The sequence below is a fragment of the Tarenaya hassleriana genome, unplaced genomic scaffold (genome assembly GCF_000463585.1).
Source record: "Tarenaya hassleriana unplaced genomic scaffold, ASM46358v1 Cleome96, whole genome shotgun sequence".
Taxonomy (NCBI): domain Eukaryota; kingdom Viridiplantae; phylum Streptophyta; class Magnoliopsida; order Brassicales; family Cleomaceae; genus Tarenaya; species Tarenaya hassleriana.
In genome coordinates, this window is record NW_010972002.1 from 241,273 (window position 1) to 258,539 (window position 17,267).

The following is a 17,267-nucleotide window of genomic DNA, read 5'->3' on the forward strand; positions in this document are numbered from 1 at the left end:
AATTCTTTTATTATTATTATTATTATTATTATTATTATTATTAATGTATGTTGACAGCTTTAGAGGAATGACTTCCAAAACGAAAACTGATATACGTAAAGGAATCTACCTGGAAGCATATTAAATTTCTGATAAAGAATCTTTCTTTACTTTGGTTAAGAACGATTATAAATTGGAGAATAACAAAGTAAAAGTAAAAAAAAAAAGATAATAAAGAAATATAAAATACATATAAAAAACTTATAACAATATGTAAATTTTATTAGTACAAATATGTATGGATCTAGAAAAAATATATTCCAAAATAATATATAACATCGTTAGAATATCTTCAAACTTTTAAAAAAAAAATAATATCATGTATGTAGTTCAAACCTTAACTATGTAATTTTTTTAATAATTTCTATTTCTATATTTAATATTAAATAAAAACAAATTTAATTACATTTGTTTACAAAATAAAAACGAAATCCATATTAGGGTTCTTGTTTACATAAAGGAACATTTTCTTGACAGATTTGGCTTTTTACGTATGTAGTTGCGTGTGTGTAGTTAACAAAGTAACAGAGGTTAGTGACACTGTGATGATGAACAGACAAAACATATATGCTGTTAAAGAAAGAACCCACATTGATTTCATTTCACCATAACCTGCACCAATACAAGCTTTGCTTTTTTTTTTTGAAAAAAATGTTTTTTTTTTGTTTTAAATTCGCTCCCATGCTTGTGCTGCTGCGCTAACGAATCCGCATTTTCCTGCGTGATTACGATCTGGACAACGATATGCTCGTGTCCTTTTGTAAATTACTTGCTTCGAGGTCTCTCCCTCCCTCTCTCCGCGTTTTCCTTGACAGTCCCATCCCTTTTCTCTGTCTCATCTGCTCAAAATGCGAGTTCATGTGAGCGCCGATAATTACCCCCTTGTTCCTCGTCTCTTTCCTCTCTCCTGCTTCGTCGATGGCGTCCTCTTCCCTCGGGGCTTCGACCCTCGTTTCTTACGGCTCTCCTTCTCATGAATTTCGCGATTCCGGGTTCAGATTGTTGTTGGGCTACAAGGGTTTTGTCCCCCGAGTTCGAATTTCTCGCCGTCGGACGTTTCGGCTTCACTGCGAATCCAAGGCGAGTTTTTTTTGTTATGGATCACCTGAGATTGCTGGTTTTGTGATTCTTCTTCCTCCTCTGTTTTTGATTTTCTGTCAGCACTATATCTTCCCCTTTTACTGTTTCCGGTGATTTCTTTGGGAAGAATATGAGCGAGAAAAGTCTTGCCATGCCGGAAAAATCCAGCAATTAAAAAACTTCCTTAATCTAAAGATTGTGATTTTCACCCAAAGTGGATCATCCAGAATCAGGCGTAGGTCATAACGTAAGTAATGGTTTTGCAGATTCTGGTGATGATTGAGTTTGGTGTTGTTTCATGTTTGAGTTAGCTATAGAACTATGTCTGAGTGTCAGGATACTTGTGAAATCATAACTTTTCTTTTCAGTTTGATGTATAGTATATGTATATGTATATGTATATGTGTTTGATCTCAATCTTGAGATATGCATCATAATCTCTTATTGTATTTCGATATCGTTTTGTATAGATTCAGGAAAAGGAGGTAAGGAGGTGTTCGCCGTTCCTCGAAAGGTCTGCTTTATCGGGGGACGATGCTTCGTCCTCAAGGGAATGGAGGGCCATTCCCGATATTTGGAGATCGTCGGCGGAAAAGTACGGTGATCGAGTTGCAGTGATCGATCCTTATCATGATCCACCTACTAAACTGACTTACAAACAGGTAATTGTTACTTAGAAAAATGGTGTTTCATATGTTAGTCTCACCTGCAAAAGAAGTGTATGAAGAGATCAGAATCTTAGATTTCCTACCTTGAGCCGGGTTTTCTATCACTTAGCAGATCAATCAATGATATGAGATCTTTGAACAGTGTCATTTCTTACCATCATCTTGAACAACATGATGGAAAAAAACTCGGTTTTTTTAGCTCGGTCTATTCTTCTGCATTATTGTAATTCTCTTTTCTGCGAAATAGCTTTTTTCGTATTTCAAGATGAGCAGAAGAACTTGGAACTTTAAATGCCCGAGTCAATAGATTGCGGTCATTGTTTTTTTTTACTACACGAGATTTTTTAGGTCAGTTCTGTTATCTTAAATTGCAGTTGGAACAAGAAATTTTGAGCTTTGCAGAGGGTTTACGAGTTGTCGGAGTGAAACCAGACGACAAGATTGCACTTTTCGCCGATAACTCTTGCAGATGGCTTGTCGCTGATCAAGGTATTTTGGTGGATGATATGGAACATTCTTGAATTCCGTTCTTCGATTATAGTGAGCAAGAACTGTCTAATCTGTCAAGGTATTCTTGTGATAAAATCTAGTTCAGATGTTTCTCTCATTTTTCTTTTCTCTCCCTGAATCTTGTCGGTATATATGGATGTAACTGAACTGACAATATCTGAAGCATATCGTTCAAAAGGCTCACATCTACTGTTAAAATCTGATGCACAAACAAAATGTGAAACTCGTCGGGATTTTTTCGGGTGAAGAAAGGATCGAGAATCTAATATTGCACCCTGCCCTATCAATTGGCAATGATTCTTCAGAACAAAAGCTTGCTCACCCCTTTTTAAACTGTGTTCATATTGCGGTATGATTAGTGACATCACTTCGATTTTCAATTTTTTTTTCTTTTTTTTCCCCGCAGGTATCTTGACGTACTCTTTATTACTTGATGATAGGTACAATGGCCACAGGAGCAGTTAACGTCGTTAGGGGATCCAGATCTTCTGTTGAAGAGTTATTACAGATTTATAATCATTCCGAAAGGTATGGCCACTGGCCAGAACTTTACCCATCTTTTCTCCGGTTCTTTACATCGGGATCTATAACAGCGGCCTGCAATGATCCTATATTGCAGTGTGGCCTTGGTTGTGGATAATCCCGAGTTTTTCAATCGCATTTCCGAGACGTTTTCTTCGAGGGCAAATCTCAGATTCGTAATCCTTCTGTGGGGTGAGAAATCGTCGTTGTTTATGGAGGGGACGAGGTCTCCTGTATACAGCTACACGGAAATTATGGATTTTGGATGGGAAAGATTGAGGAACTCGTTTGGATCTGGTAGGTTCAGACACTACTTTCTTATTATCAGACATTGAAAAAAATGAATTCTTGGTAGATAATACCTTCTATGAAATATTTTAGGGAAGTATGAATACGAATACATCAACCCCGATGATACGGCTTCGATTATGTACACCAGCGGAACCACGGGAAACCCGAAAGGAGTTATGCTTACACATAGAAATCTCTTACACCAGGTTCTACCCCAATTCTTCTTTATATCGTTCATTATTCGGTGCTTTTTCTGTTCTGATGTGGTTCTCGATCTGAAAGATTGTATTGTCTGAGGTTTAATCTTGAGAATCTTTTGTATAAGCATGAAAAACTTTTTTATGTTTATACGGTTGGTAAAGAATCGGCTTAACCTCCATTCTTCTTTCTTTGCTCGTTGAACGTTTTACAGATAAGTAGCCTTCACGCAAGTGTACCCACTGAAGCCGGGGATAGATTTCTAAGTATGCTGCCCTCGTGGCATGCTTATGAACGCGCTTGTGAATACTTCATATTCACACATGGAGTCGAGCAAATGTACACTTCTATACGATACTTAAAGGTAATTCTCATTTTTTTTCCCGGTTTTTTGTTATGCCTGTTTGTTTTTCGGACGCCTATTCCATTACTCAAAAGTGATGAACTTTATACTGGTCACTTGTTAAGCTTATGGGGATCGGTTTTCTTTCGACGATGAGGGAACGTCATGGTGAATTCTTCATATCTTTCGGCTTTATCCTTTTAACTTTGTCGGGTGTAGGATGATCTGAAGCAGTACCGACCACACTACCTTATTTCCGTTCCTTTAGTATACGAGACACTTTACAGGTATTTCCACACTTTCTATCGCTTCTGGTGTTTCTAATCGATTGTTTTATCAATATACTTTACCGCTGTAGTGCATTGGATTCATCTTTTTACGTATACTTGTTATTGCTGTTAGCAATAAACTTCACACTCGCCGGATTTGGTCTGAAAGGAACACTAAGAAGATGTATGAACAGATGATAGATCTCGATGTTCTAAGAATATAAGAAAGAGTTATTCTGGGTCTTGTCATCGAGCTCGAGATTTCCCATGGCTGTCTCTTCTCGATATTGTTTTCCATGATCGAGTCATCGAGTTTCGCTCATCATCTTGGGTAGGAGTTGTTTCTAAGAGTCATCTATTCCTCCTTTTCCTCTTTTGGAGAATTGCAGCGGGATTCAGAAGCAGATTTCCGCAAGTTCAGCTCCTCGTAAGTTTCTGGCATTTACACTGATCAGGATCAGCCTTGCGTATATGGAGACGAAAAGAATTTACGAGGTCAGAGACTGTATTACATCTTCTTTAACGTTCAAAAATTCTCAATAGCTCTTTAAGACTTTGGCCCGATTTCTATTTGCAGGGTTTTTGTCTGTCAAAAAACCAAAAGCCTCCACCCTATCTCGTATCTCTCGTGGACTGGCTATCGGCAAGAGCAGCTGCTGCCATATTATGGCCCAGTTGGAACAAGAAATTTTGAGCTTTGCAGAGGGTTTACGAGTTGTCGGAGTGAAACCAGACGACAAGATTGCACTTTTCGCCGATAACTCTTGCAGATGGCTTGTCGCTGATCAAGGTATTTTGGTGGATGATATGGAACATTCTTGAATTCCGTTCTTCGATTATAGTGAGCAAGAACTGTCTAATCTGTCAAGGTATTCTTGTGATAAAATCTAGTTCAGATGTTTCTCTCATTTTTCTTTTCTCTCCCTGAATCTTGTCGGTATATATGGATGTAACTGAACTGACAATATCTGAAGCATATCGTTCAAAAGGCTCACATCTACTGTTAAAATCTGATGCACAAACAAAATGTGAAACTCGTCGGGATTTTTTCGGGTGAAGAAAGGATCGAGAATCTAATATTGCACCCTGCCCTATTATGGCCGCTCCATATGTTGGCCAAAAGGCTCGTCTACGAAAAAATCCTTTCTTCTATCGGTATACTGAAGGTATCACAAGTAATTTCCATCTGTTTTATTGGATTTTATGTGAATTACAGTAACGTCGGTTTTATTATTCGGTTCTTGCAGGCTGGTATTAGCGGAGGTAGTAGTTTACCGATGCATATCGATAAGTTCTTCGAGGTGTTTGAGAAGAAATCACGTAATTTTTCTTCTGAACCGATATGATTCCATTCCAATATCTAAAGGTAGAGTTTTGATCCATACAGGCCGTCGGTTTGGACGTACAAAACGGGTACGGTTTAACCGAGACATCCCCGGTTATCTCGGTACGGAGGCTTAGCTGTAACGTAAGTCAATCCCGGTTTTCTCCTTCTAATCCGAGTTTTCCAACTCTTCAACTCTTCTGATTGTTGCCTTTTGTGATCACTTGACTGAAAGAAAGCTCTCTCTGTATTGATCAATCATAGATTATTACACATTATACAGTGCTTGTGTGGTTCATGCCTTTAGAAGCAAATTCCAAACTACCATATTCAAGAAATGAAAATGTGTAAAAAGATGGATACTTCTGGTCTGAATTCGAGATATCGTTTTCATAATACTTTCTTTTTTTCTTTCTGTAAAATCATTTTTTAAGGTTCTTGGATCAGTTGGGCATCCGATTCGAGACACAGAACTCAAAGTAATGGACTTTGAGACAAATAATGTTCTCCCCCCTGGTCTGAAGGGCATTGTTAAAGTTAGAGGTCCCCAAGTTATGAAAGGCTACTACAAGGTAATACTTCCTTTGTGATTGAACAGAAAGATTTCTCCTTTGTAAATGCAAATTTTTATAGATGAATCTTGTAAAATTTTCATGGATTCTTCTGTGTTTAGTGTAAGATGATTTATATAAAGTTATCGAACATATTTTTATGTTGGTATTCTTACTCAGAATCCATTGGCCACAAGGCAAGTTTTAGATGAAGATGGATGGTTCAATACAGGAGATATGGGTTGGATTGCTCCTCATCACCCGACAGGACGGAGCCGTAGCGTTGGAGGTTCCATTGTTCTCGAAGGCCGAGCCAAGGACACGATCGTACTTTCCACTGGTATACCCGAAAAACTCCGGCTTCATCGTACACAAAACCCGGTTGCTCATAACGTTTTCTCTCTTTGGTTAATGCAGGTGAAAATGTGGAACCTTTAGAGATCGAAGAAGCTGCCATGAGAAGCAGTTTGATTCAACAAATCTTGGTTATCGGTCAGGTACCTGTCGGAAACTTAAGTCCTACAAGAAACAGGATCGAGCTATTTTGCTTACCCGTTCTTCGGATGCTTCCATGATCTGTAATTTCCAGGATCAACGCCGTATTGGGGCTATTATAGTCCCGAACAAAGAAGAAGCAGATATAGCAGCGGAAAATAACGATTCACCCGGAGATTCTCGAGCGTCCGAGCTTAGCAAGGAGAAGCTAACGAGCATGGTCTACAAAGAACTGCGAAAATGGTAAATGGTTATGTATTAACTGTTCATTTATAGCTTGTGTTCATAGGATTCAGACGGGTTTTGCCATAATCGAAACACGAAAAACAAAGCCAAAACGTGCGAATTCTCGACATAATCAGGTTAAAGAATAAGTCTCTGAATATAGAAATGTTTCTGCAATGTCGGTTTTTATTTTCTCTGGAGACAGGACATCAGAATGCTCCTTCCAGGTCGGGCCAGTTCTCGTCGTGGACGAACCCTTCACGGTACAAAACCCGAACTCATCGATGTTTTTGTCTGTTCGGGGAAACTCAAAGACGGAAGCTTTTGAGCATGAAATTCGGACAATGTCTTTTTCGGGTTTGTGCAGGTAGACAACGGTTTGATGACACCGACGATGAAGATCAGACGGGACAAGGTTGTTGACAAGTACAAGGATGAGATAGCTAATCTCTACAAGTAAAGAAATGGCTTTGGTTCCAATGCAATTTTTTTTTTCTTTTTTATGGAAATGTGAATTTTCTATTTCTCAAAAGATAAATTCACCAGAGATCTCGACCAAGTCGAGAAGTAACTGTAACAAAAGGAACCATAGATTGAAAAAGAGGGTTTAGCGTGCAAATAGCAAATAATGCAAGCAATTTATATTTATTAATTGTATTCGGTTTAAAGCATGGTGGGATCAAATGGTACGGAACCAAAAATTTTGGTATTTTTTTAAATCGCATTATTCAAAATTTTTTAACAGTTCTTTAACAAATTTGGACATTATATTTTTTTTTATAGAATCGAATTTTCTGAAATTGAATCGAACCGATTTTTATAAAATTCGTGAAAAAACAAAATTTTTTAAAATAAAATCTAAACGCGAATTTTATCAAAACCGAACCAAATCAAATAATATAGAGTGCTAATTTGATATAAATTTTAGATTATCGAATAAATTATTTTCTAATCGAAAAACAAATTTGAAAACGGTTTAAAGTCATATAAATAGAGCCAAAGAGAGAATATATATATATATATAAAGCAAAAAAAAAGGCTGATGAATGCTTATCCGTCACTATCTTCATCAGCTCCAATTCTGCTCGAGGCACCGAGCCCCAACCACCGCCAAATCCCTCCATGCTCAGATCTTCAAGCTCGGCCTCTCCCAATGTTGGGGTTTGGCCAACATTCTCGTCGATGCCTACGGCAAATGCGGCGCCGTTTCTCATGCTCTTCACATGTTCGACGAAATGCCACACAGAGATCACATCTCATGGGCCTCGATTCTCACCGCTCTTAACCACGCCAATCACTCCCGTAAAACGCTCTCCATATTTCCTTCCATGGCTTCTAATGACGGGTTGTATCCGGATGGTTTCGTGTTCTCCGCTCTTGTCAAGGCTTGTGCTAACTTGGAATCCATTAGGCTGGGGAAGCAAGTTCATGCTAGTTTCTTAGTCTCGGTGTATTCGGATGATGATGTTGTGAAATCTTCTCTGGTTGATATGTATGCCAAATGCGGATTGCCAGATAGTGCTAGAGCTGTTTTCGATTCTATTGGAACGAAAAACACGATTTCTTGGACCTCTATGATATCTGGGTACGCGAGAAGTGGAAGAAAGGAGGAGGCTTTCGAGCTTTTCCAGGGATTACCAGTTAAGAATTTGTATTCTTGGACTGCTTTGATATCGGGTTTAGTCCAAAGCGGAAAAGGGCTTGATGCATTTTATGTGTTTACTGAAATGAGGAGGGAAGGGGTCAACATTGTGGATCCTTTAGTTCTTTCGAGTATGGTCGGTGCTTGCTCTAATTTGGCAGCTTCTATATCAGGGAGGCAGGTTCATGGTTTAGTTCTATCTCTCGGATTTGAATCTTCGGTGTTTGTTAGTAATGCACTGATCGATATGTATGCAAAATGCAGTGATATCGTAGCTGCAAAGAACATTTTCAGTAGAATGCACCACAGAGATGTAGTTGCTTGGACATCACTTATCGTCGGTATGGCCCAGCACGGGCGAGCTGGGGAGGCACTAGCCTTGTATGATGATATGGTTTCAAATGGGGTAAAGCCGAATGAGGTTACATTTGTTGGACTGATTTATGCGTGTAGTCATGTCGGTCTTCTAGCCAGAGGTCGCGAGCTTTTTAAATCAATGGTCGAGGGCTATGGAATCCGGCCATCGTTACAGCACTATACATGCTTACTGGATCTTCTTGGCCGGTCTGGCCTCCTTAATGAAGCTGAGAACGTAATCCAAACGATGCCATATCAGCCAGATGAACCGACATGGGCAGCTTTTCTTAGCGCTTGTAAGCGCCATGGACAAGTTCAGATGGCTGTGAGGATAGCCGATCACCTTTTACAGAACTTCAAACCTAAAGACCCATCAACTTATATACTTTTGTCTAACGTTTATGCCAGTGCATCTCTGTGGGAAAAGGTGTCGGAATCAAGAAGGAAACTTTCAGATATGGAAGTGAAAAAGGATCCGGGATTCAGCAGTGTCGAAGCTGGAAAAGTGACTGAAGTTTTTTATGCAGGAGAAACATCTCATCCTCTAAAAGACGAGATTTTCGGATTGCTTAAGAAGTTTGAGGACGAGATGAGAAGAAAAGGGTATGTTCCCGATACGAGCTTGATCCTGCACGACATGGATCAGCACGAGAAAGAGAACTCGCTGTTTTGGCACAGCGAGAGATCGGCTGTGGCCTACGGGATTCTGAAGGCTGTTCCAGGAACCGCGATCCGGGTTGTGAAGAATCTTAGGGTTTGTGGAGATTGCCATGTTGTTCTGAAACATATCAGCTACATTGCGAAAAGAGAGATCATTGTCCGTGACGCCACGAGATATCACCATTTCAAGGATGGGAAATGCTCCTGCAATGACTTCTGGTGACTGGAAGCTTTGGAACATCAAGTGTAAGCTGTTTTCTTTGTTTAACTCAAGAAAAACCTACAGTTTAAGCTCTTAAGAAGTGTATTTGGATTTAGGTTTCTTGTTGTTCAAGTTACATGTCGTCAGGTTGTCATTCATTCTGTTCTGTAATAGGATTCGAATTTCACTACAAAAAAAAAAACTGTGCACTAATAAAAAATATATTATATAATTTTGTATGGTTTCAGAATTAAAAGCTAGGCATAGAGTTATGAAAAGATAAGCCATATGAATCTAACTAGAATGTCAATTACCCAACAGATGGTGGGCGAGTGGTCAAGTTTGGGGTAGGAGGTAACTCCACATTGAGTTTGAGTGTTCGATTCCTGACTGGTGGAGAGGGAGATAATTTCTGGCTTTATATGATTCATCCGAGAGGTTTACCTAGTCAGCGCGTACGAAGGGTAGCAGCTAGAGCTCTTCCATTATAAAAAAAAAAACTAGAATGTCAATTAATTTAATTGCAATAATATTATGCTATTACTTCTAAAAAAATGGAGTATGATGATGCCATTTTTATTTTATTTAAAAAAAAAAACAGTGGGATTTAAAATTCCTTCATGGCAAGATAGCAAACTTCAATTATTCAAAAATAAATGGACCATCATGTACATCGAATGTGGACACAATTTATTATACTTTTTTGCACCAAATTAATGTAATGAAATTCTGTAAAGTTGTGATAATAAGAATTAAGAAAATTAAATGTAAAACAGATGTAAATGAAATTTAAATTGAAATTAAAATACAAAACTAGGTAAATTTAAATCTCATATAATATAACTATAATTTTCTTGGTTTTTTTTTTTTTTGGACAAAGGTTAGTATTTCCATTACTTTGTAAACTGAACAATATGCTTTTCGTTTCTTGATTTTTGTTCATGCCAAATTCTATTTGGCTTGTGTCTCTTATCTCCCATGAATGATTGTAACGTGTTAAAGGCACATTTTCATGTGACACGGCCAAGAGAAAGAGATAAAATCTCCACGTTTCCGTCCAACTCTTTCACACGTGTCTGTACACAAATGACTGTCACGCATATCTTGCTCCATTGCAACATAATCGAGGTTTGTTAGAGAGAGAGAGGGAGATGGCGACGGAGGTGGCTACGATGGCGGAGAATTCGACGGCGGTGAGAAAAGCCGCCGCGGAATGCTGCCGGAGCGGGCCAGGTTACGCGACGCCGCTCGCCGCCATGTCCGGTCCCCGAGAGAAGCTCATCTACGTCACCGCCGTATACACCGGTAACCCTTTCTTTTTTTGCTCTGTCGTGTCGGCTATTTTGCTGTTGAAACATGGATTGTCGGAAGGTCTCGTCAGAATTGACAGGGAAAATGAGGAAGCGGTGTGATTGAGGCATTGATTCGCTTCTAAGTTTTGCTAATGATTTGAGGATCCGTTCTAATTTCGCTGTTCATGACAGAATCTTTTGCTTGCCGTTCTTAGTAGATCCTACTGAATCTTGTAAGATTCCTGAGGAATCAAAAACTGGAGAAATAGTTTTAAGATTGAGCTTCGTGTACTAATCAGATCTATGATTTGATTAGCCGACATGACGAACATATGGATCCTTCGAGTCATTGTTTATCAAGCATCGATTGACTAAACCCATAAACCTATCAACGAATCTTGTGTTTTTTAATGTTAATCTATGTTGTGAGTTCAATTGATCAAGAATGTCCTGTTTCATAATTTATCATATCATATTGTTGTTGCCATTTTATGTGAATCTGTGTTTAAGCTATCTGTTGAATTGGGTTTCAGGAACAGGGCGTGAGAGGCCGGACTACTTGGCGACAGTCGATGTGGATCCGAGCTCTCCGACGTTCTGCAGCGTTATTCACAGATTGCCGATGCCATATATCGGCGATGAACTTCATCACTCGGGTTGGAACTCGTGCAGCTCCTGCCACGGTGATCCTTCGGCTGCCCGACGTTACCTGGTCTTGCCATCTCTTATGTATGAATGCCTTGTGTAGTTTCTGACCAAATTGTGATATATTTCATTCGAAGATATCTGCTTCCAGTAACGGTGATGATGACAAAAACGTGTTTGTTCTTACGCTTATTTGGTTGATAAAGATCGGGTCGCATCTATGCAATTGACACAAAGGCGAACCCGAGGGCTCCATCTCTGCATAAAGTCGTGGAACCTGAGGAGATCGTGGCAAAGACGGGATTAGCCTTCCCACACACAGCACATTGCCTTGCTTCCGGAGAAATCTTGGTGTCCTGTCTCGGCGATAAAGATGGAAACCACAAGGGAAACGGGTTTCTCCTCCTCGACTCTGAATTCAACGTCAAAAGCAGGTACTGAAAAAGATACACCGCATTACTTTCCGTTCATTCAGATCGTTGTTTAATTCACTTCAGGCGATCGTTACAGGTCAAGAAACTCATTCCGTATGCTTTTGTTTTTCGACTTTGTAGGTGGGAGAAACCGGGAAACAGTCCTTTGTACGGCTATGATTTCTGGTACCAACCTCGGCACAAGACTATGATCAGCACATCTTGGGGAGCACCTGCAGCTTTTTCGAAAGGTTTCGATCTTCAGCACGTGTCCGAAGGGCTATACGGAAGGCATCTGCATGTTTATAGTTGGCCGGAAGGGGAACTCAAACAGATACTCGACCTTGGCAACACCGGTCTCTTACCTTTGGAGGTAAACTTAATTCTTCAACGATAAGATCCGTGTTTTGGTTTATGGCATACAAGGTAACAAACACTATGGTTATTTGGATTCATTTGCGATGCCAGATTAGATTCTTGCACGATCCGTCTAAAGATACAGGGTTCGTCGGGAGTGCCTTGTCGAGTAATATGATTAGGTTTTTCAAGAACAAGGATGAAACATGGAGCCACGAGGTGCATTGAGATTCTAGTTCTTCCTTAATTGTGCGCCTCGATCTGATACCCTTCACTTTTCTCTTCCTCGTCCGATCTGATACCGTGTGAATTCAATTGGTAAAGGTGGTCATATCGGTTGAACCGCTGAAAGTGCGAAACTGGATTCTTCCGGAAATGCCAGGGCTCATCACCGACTTTCTAATCTCTCTGGACGACCGATTCCTCTACTTTGTCAACTGGCTTCACGGAGACATTCGCCAGTACAGCATCGAGGACCCCGGAAACCCTCAATTGACAGGGCAAGTATGGGCCGGGGGACTTCTCCAGAAGGGCAGCCCGGTTTTAGCAGTGGGAGAAGACGGAAAAACTTTCCAGTTCGACGTCCCCGGGATCAAGGTTCTTACAAAACATGTCTGAATGTAATATTAACTGAGATTTTCAGATCACAGGCTACAACTTTTCGGCGTTTTTCAGGGACACCGCCTGCGAGGAGGGCCTCAGATGATTCAACTGAGCCTAGATGGGAAGCGACTCTATGCCACGAACTCGCTTTTCAGCGCATGGGACCGTCAGTTTTACCCGGAACTCGTGGAGAGAGGCTCGCACATTGTGCAGATAGACGTGGATACAGACAAAGGCGGTATGGCCATAAACCCGAACTTCTTTGTGGATTTCGGGGCGGAACCCGACGGCCCTTCGCTCGCCCACGAGATGAGATATCCGGGCGGCGACTGCACCTCGGACATCTGGATCTGAAAATGGCTCCTCCTCGAAGAAGGAAGTGTGTGTGTGTGTGTATATATATACATGGTGCGTTTGCATTGCCTCTGTATAGTCGAATAAGGGCCAAGTAATAACGGCAAGTGATCACCTGACTCCGACTGGGATCGAAGTGTTGATTCAGACAAAGAGGCATGTCTTCTAAAAGTCTTTAGGTTGTAAGGAAACGAAACTTTGTTTGGATGTTATTGTCACTCTGTATGCGAATCTAGCTGAGAATAAATTAAAATCCTGTTTGGTAAGTATAGTCCTCTAATGCATATTTATTTGAATCTTTACATACATATATATATACACACATATTTAGGAAGATTGTCTCATGTAAATATACTTTTGATAATAATAGTTTTATATATCAATAGCCATATCCATATTTCCCTTTTACAAAGAAAACCGTATTACTTTTTCGATTCATTTTGGCTTTTTTTACATTATAAATTTATAGATATACACACGCATAGATATGTATATGTATGTTCAGGAAACTATACCAAAGATTTATAAATAAAACATTTATATAGATTTAGAGTCCGTTACAGAAATGAATTAAAACTAACTGTGGGACGATAAATAGAGCCCAGCCCATAAATAAGTCCAAATTAAAATAAGCCTTGTACCCACTGTCAATCCTGAGTCCATGAAAATCCGCTGATTTTTTTTTTTTTTTTTGGTAAAGGACGAGTACTCATTGTTATCAGTATTTTAATATTCTCAGCTTCTAATCTCTTATTTTTCTATCAGAAATTTTATATATTTCATATTTTAACAGTCGAATTTTATAAAGGAACAGAACAATATTTTTTCGTTTTAAAATATTAAAATATTGATTTTTGAAAATTAAGATACTAAGATAAATTCTAAAAATTTAAAATCTCCAAAAATGTAATTGTTTTCGGTAATTTAATGATAATAGTTACACCAGTCGTAGTCGGGACCGTTTTTTAGCGATTCCATCGTTTGGCGTAAGGCATCAGCCATTATTAAGCCCAAGGTTTTTTGCCGAAGAAAATTTATTCGAACAGAGAATAAATAAAGAGTAATTAATGTATCACTTTATTTTTTTATTTTTATTTTTTTTATAACGGAGTATTTGCTAGCGTTCGGACACGCTGACTAGGTAAACCTCCGGCCCGGGAGCAACCTTTATATATGGATCATATAAATCCAGAAATTACCTCTCTCCCCATCAGCCAGAAATCAAACACTCAACCTCAAGGTGGAGTTACCTCTTATCCAAGCTTGACCACTCGCCCACCATCGCTTTATTTTATTTTATTTTTGGTAAATGAATATATCACTTTATTTTCAAGAATAAGATACTAAAATTATGATTCACCCAAAAAAAAAAAGAAGAAAAGAACAATCCGAATTTCTTCAAATACTATTTTTAATCTTGATATTATAGATTTCTAAAACATATGAAAACATACCAAAAACCATTTAAATTGTTTTATAATAATAATACTAACATCAAAACATCATCTATTAGATGAATGCCAATGGATAGGTTAACTTTGTATAATTAAAACTTTTTGTACACTTTAAACTTTAATCCCATGGCGACTGTTTTTCTTAAACAATAATTATTATAGTTCTAATTTCGCCATTTATTTGTTCTAAAAAAACATTTTTTTTTCTCTCTCGAATTTTAAACTTTATAAAAGACAACTCTTCGAATATATGCCTAGAGAACGACATCATCAAATCTAGGCCGTTGAAAATTGAAATTTATTTATAATCATATTAAAAGTTTCGATTTTATTTTTATAGTGTACTAGAGAATAAGTTCATAAATTCTGAATGGAAAACTCCACTAACCCACCAACATATAAGACCTCTATAAATAATGCCCTAAATTCACACAAGTATATTTCATACATACACATACATACATACATACATACATATATAGGTCAATATATGAGCATGGAATACTACACATTGTCACAAGGATACGCACAAGCAGACGAAGAACGATCATCTGGAAACCATCACGTGAGAGCCACGTGGACAGACGAACGTTACGAGAGCGACGAAGAAGATGGATCGAGAGAAAAAATGGTTCGCAAAGTTAACCTAAAACGAGAAGAAGAGGTAGAAACGAACGATTTCGTGACGTCATCATCGGAGAAGGTGACGGGTGAGAGAATGGTCATGACGAGTAACGTTAAGTACATAACTTATGGAGCTCTGAAGCACGACAATGGCGGACAAGGAGGAGGAAGAGCTATGCCCATGCCGTCGAACAGGTACAGCAAGGGACACCCAAAATACTACAGGTGCAGGGGATGAAACCCTAATTGCCAAAATCATTATATGTTTCATATATATAATACCGACAAAAAAAAATGATAAATGGGATAATAAATATATAGTTTTAGACAAAAGAGAATTTGCGCTTCAACATAACAAAACACATACTAATAGTGAATCCAGAATACCGGAGGTGTACGATATATGTACGATATACAATCCTTATTAATATGCTATTAGGGTTTCATTTTAAAAAATTTATAATTTGATGATTTATAAATTATAAATTATATTCCATTGTATGTAGATGCAAAATTCGAAGGTGCAGATTTTATTCGATGGTAATCATAGATTTCAAAATCAAGTCTCGTCTCGTCTCGTCTCGACATTTCGACCATCTTCCCATTCGCACATTTCGTTCCTTCCTCAACATTTCGGCCTTCTTCCCATTCACTCTCTTACAGACATTTCACCCTTCATCCCTTTCGTTCTTCTGCCCACCGACATGACTTTCCTAACCCCCATCACCGCTATCTCCCCTTTCGTTCTTTTGTCCACCACCACCAGTCTCCCAACCCCCATCGGCAGCCTGGGTAAACCATCCCTTTTTCCGGATTCTCCAAAATCACCGCCATATCGTCCCCTCTGGACGAAGGTTACAAAGCCGCCCTACTTGCCTTTGTGATCATAGTTACGGTCGGCAACCTGCTCAAAATCCTTCACTACTGTCGTAACATGTATACACATTCAGGCGACGGAGACAACCCAATCCACCTGGAAATGGAAAAAAAAAAAGGTCAAATGGAATAATAAATATATAGTTTTAGACAAAACAGAATCCACGTTTCAACATAACAAAACATGTACTAATAGAGAATCCAGAATATCGGGGGTGTTCGATATATGCACGATATATATGCAATCCTTATGAATATGTTATTGGGGTTTCATTTTGAAAATTTTGTAATTTAATGATTTATAAATTATAAATTATATTTCATTGTATTGTATGTAGACGCAAAACTCGAAACGACAGATTTTAAAAACGTTTTTAGTGTACTGACATCTTTATTTGATGGAAATTAGGGGTTTTGACGTTTTCGCATTTATGGCCGATAAATAAATAAAAAAACGAAAAATAAATAATCATTTAATTCTAAAAAACTGATTTTGTTGTGTGGGTAAATAAAGGAAAGCGACCCAAACATCATATCTTCCCATAAGACATTGTGTTCGAATTCGACATGATTTCTTCCCTCGAGAGTTGAGATCTTGTTTCTTTTACTATGTATTTCTTTAATACAAATAATTACTGACTATATATATATATATTTCGGATAAAATATTTAAATGACAAGGATCCATATACCAACATAGTTTCCGCACCAAGATAAAGTTTCTAATCAATGGATCAATTATTAAATTCTAATGATATTATGAACATGATTTATTTAAGCTGATTTGTAATCATATTGAGGGTAGAATAGTAATTTACACTACAAAAAAACTGCGAAATTCCAACGGATTTTTCCAACGGATTTCCAACGGTATACCGTTGGAATAATTCCAACGCATTTCTAACGGATTTCCAACGGCATATCAACGGATATTTGAGTTGGAAATTTTCCACGTATATTCCAACGGATTTTCGTTGGAAATAACGTTTGACGAATTTCAACGGCAATCCGTTGAAATTATTCGAACGTTATGAAACGCGGTAATAATTCCGATGGATATCCGTTGGAAATAGTCGAACGTTATAACGTTCGAAATATTCCAACGGATATCCGTTGGAAAGTGTAACGGTAACGAACTTTTCAACGGATTTCCAACGGATATCCGTTGGAAAGATTCTCTATTTAAAGCACCCGACCATAATTCGTCCAAACCACTCTCTAAATCACTCTTATACTATTCTTTTACCAAAAATTCTCCTAAAAATGACATCTT

General features: G+C 38.5%; 4 protein-coding genes across 9 annotated transcripts; all 4 read left to right on the plus strand.

The window, feature by feature from the left end:
• Positions 1-727: 727 nt before the first annotated feature.
• On the plus strand, positions 728-7,161 carry LOC104804788 (probable acyl-activating enzyme 16, chloroplastic). 4 transcript variants are annotated; one of them, XM_010529141.2, is made up of 19 exons: positions 728-1,119; positions 1,596-1,781; positions 2,162-2,276; positions 2,738-2,825; positions 2,917-3,116; positions 3,201-3,316; positions 3,523-3,672; positions 3,871-3,938; positions 4,310-4,415; positions 4,498-4,582; positions 5,013-5,086; positions 5,168-5,221; positions 5,308-5,388; positions 5,679-5,816; positions 5,976-6,135; positions 6,213-6,292; positions 6,385-6,533; positions 6,721-6,778; positions 6,883-7,161. In XM_010529141.2, the coding sequence occupies exons 1-19, from the start codon at positions 958-960 to the stop codon at positions 6,973-6,975; spliced, it is 2,163 nt and encodes a 720-aa protein (XP_010527443.1). In that variant the 5' UTR covers positions 728-957; the 3' UTR covers positions 6,976-7,161. The 4 variants fall into 4 exon arrangements, with proteins under 4 accessions (XP_010527443.1, XP_010527441.1, XP_010527445.1 ...); XM_010529139.2 differs by having other exon boundaries at positions 729-1,119; positions 1,590-1,781; XM_010529143.1 differs by lacking the exons at positions 728-1,119; positions 1,596-1,781 and having other exon boundaries at positions 2,170-2,276; positions 2,704-2,825.
• A 393-nt stretch (positions 7,162-7,554) lies between these two features.
• Positions 7,555-9,399, plus strand: LOC104804789 (pentatricopeptide repeat-containing protein At4g14050, mitochondrial). Of its 2 annotated transcripts, XM_019201460.1 has the most exons (2): positions 7,638-7,817; positions 7,901-9,399. In XM_019201460.1, the coding sequence occupies exons 1-2, from the start codon at positions 7,638-7,640 to the stop codon at positions 9,395-9,397; spliced, it is 1,677 nt and encodes a 558-aa protein (XP_019057005.1). In that variant the 3' UTR covers positions 9,398-9,399. The 2 variants fall into 2 exon arrangements, with proteins under 2 accessions (XP_010527448.1, XP_019057005.1); XM_010529146.2 differs by having other exon boundaries at positions 7,555-9,399.
• Positions 9,400-10,426: 1,027 nt separating this feature from the next.
• On the plus strand, positions 10,427-13,306 carry LOC104804791 (selenium-binding protein 2-like). 2 transcript variants are annotated; one of them, XM_010529148.2, is made up of 7 exons: positions 10,427-10,681; positions 11,208-11,397; positions 11,520-11,747; positions 11,868-12,099; positions 12,195-12,302; positions 12,408-12,680; positions 12,759-13,306. In XM_010529148.2, the coding sequence occupies exons 1-7, from the start codon at positions 10,528-10,530 to the stop codon at positions 13,038-13,040; spliced, it is 1,467 nt and encodes a 488-aa protein (XP_010527450.1). In that variant the 5' UTR covers positions 10,427-10,527; the 3' UTR covers positions 13,041-13,306. The 2 variants fall into 2 exon arrangements, with proteins under 2 accessions (XP_010527450.1, XP_010527449.1); XM_010529147.1 differs by having other exon boundaries at positions 10,428-10,681; positions 11,202-11,397.
• A 1,635-nt stretch (positions 13,307-14,941) lies between these two features.
• On the plus strand, positions 14,942-15,623 carry LOC104804792. Its single transcript, XM_010529149.2, has one exon. It carries the CDS (start codon positions 14,985-14,987, stop codon positions 15,354-15,356), a length of 372 nt encoding a protein of 123 aa, XP_010527451.1. The 5' UTR covers positions 14,942-14,984; the 3' UTR covers positions 15,357-15,623.
• The last annotated feature ends 1,644 nt before the right edge of the window (positions 15,624-17,267 follow it).

Coding starts and splice junctions, on each gene's coding strand:
- LOC104804789 (XM_010529146.2), top strand. CDS start 7,562: ATGCTTATCCGTCACTATCTTCATCAGCTCCAATTCTGCTCGAGGCAC.
- LOC104804788 (XM_010529139.2), top strand. CDS start 958: ATGGCGTCCTCTTCCCTCGGGGCTTCGACCCTCGTTTCTTACGGCTCT. Junction 1,120..1,589: donor GGCTTCACTGCGAATCCAAG/GCGAGTTTTTTT, acceptor CGTTTTGTATAG/ATTCAGGAAAAGGAGGTAAG. Junction 3,117..3,200: donor GAGGAACTCGTTTGGATCTG/GTAGGTTCAGAC, acceptor GAAATATTTTAG/GGAAGTATGAATACGAATAC.
- LOC104804791 (XM_010529147.1), top strand. CDS start 10,528: ATGGCGACGGAGGTGGCTACGATGGCGGAGAATTCGACGGCGGTGAGA. Junction 10,682..11,201: donor CGTCACCGCCGTATACACCG/GTAACCCTTTCT, acceptor ATTGGGTTTCAG/GAACAGGGCGTGAGAGGCCG. Junction 12,303..12,407: donor ATGAAACATGGAGCCACGAG/GTGCATTGAGAT, acceptor CAATTGGTAAAG/GTGGTCATATCGGTTGAACC.
- LOC104804792 (XM_010529149.2), top strand. CDS start 14,985: ATGAGCATGGAATACTACACATTGTCACAAGGATACGCACAAGCAGAC.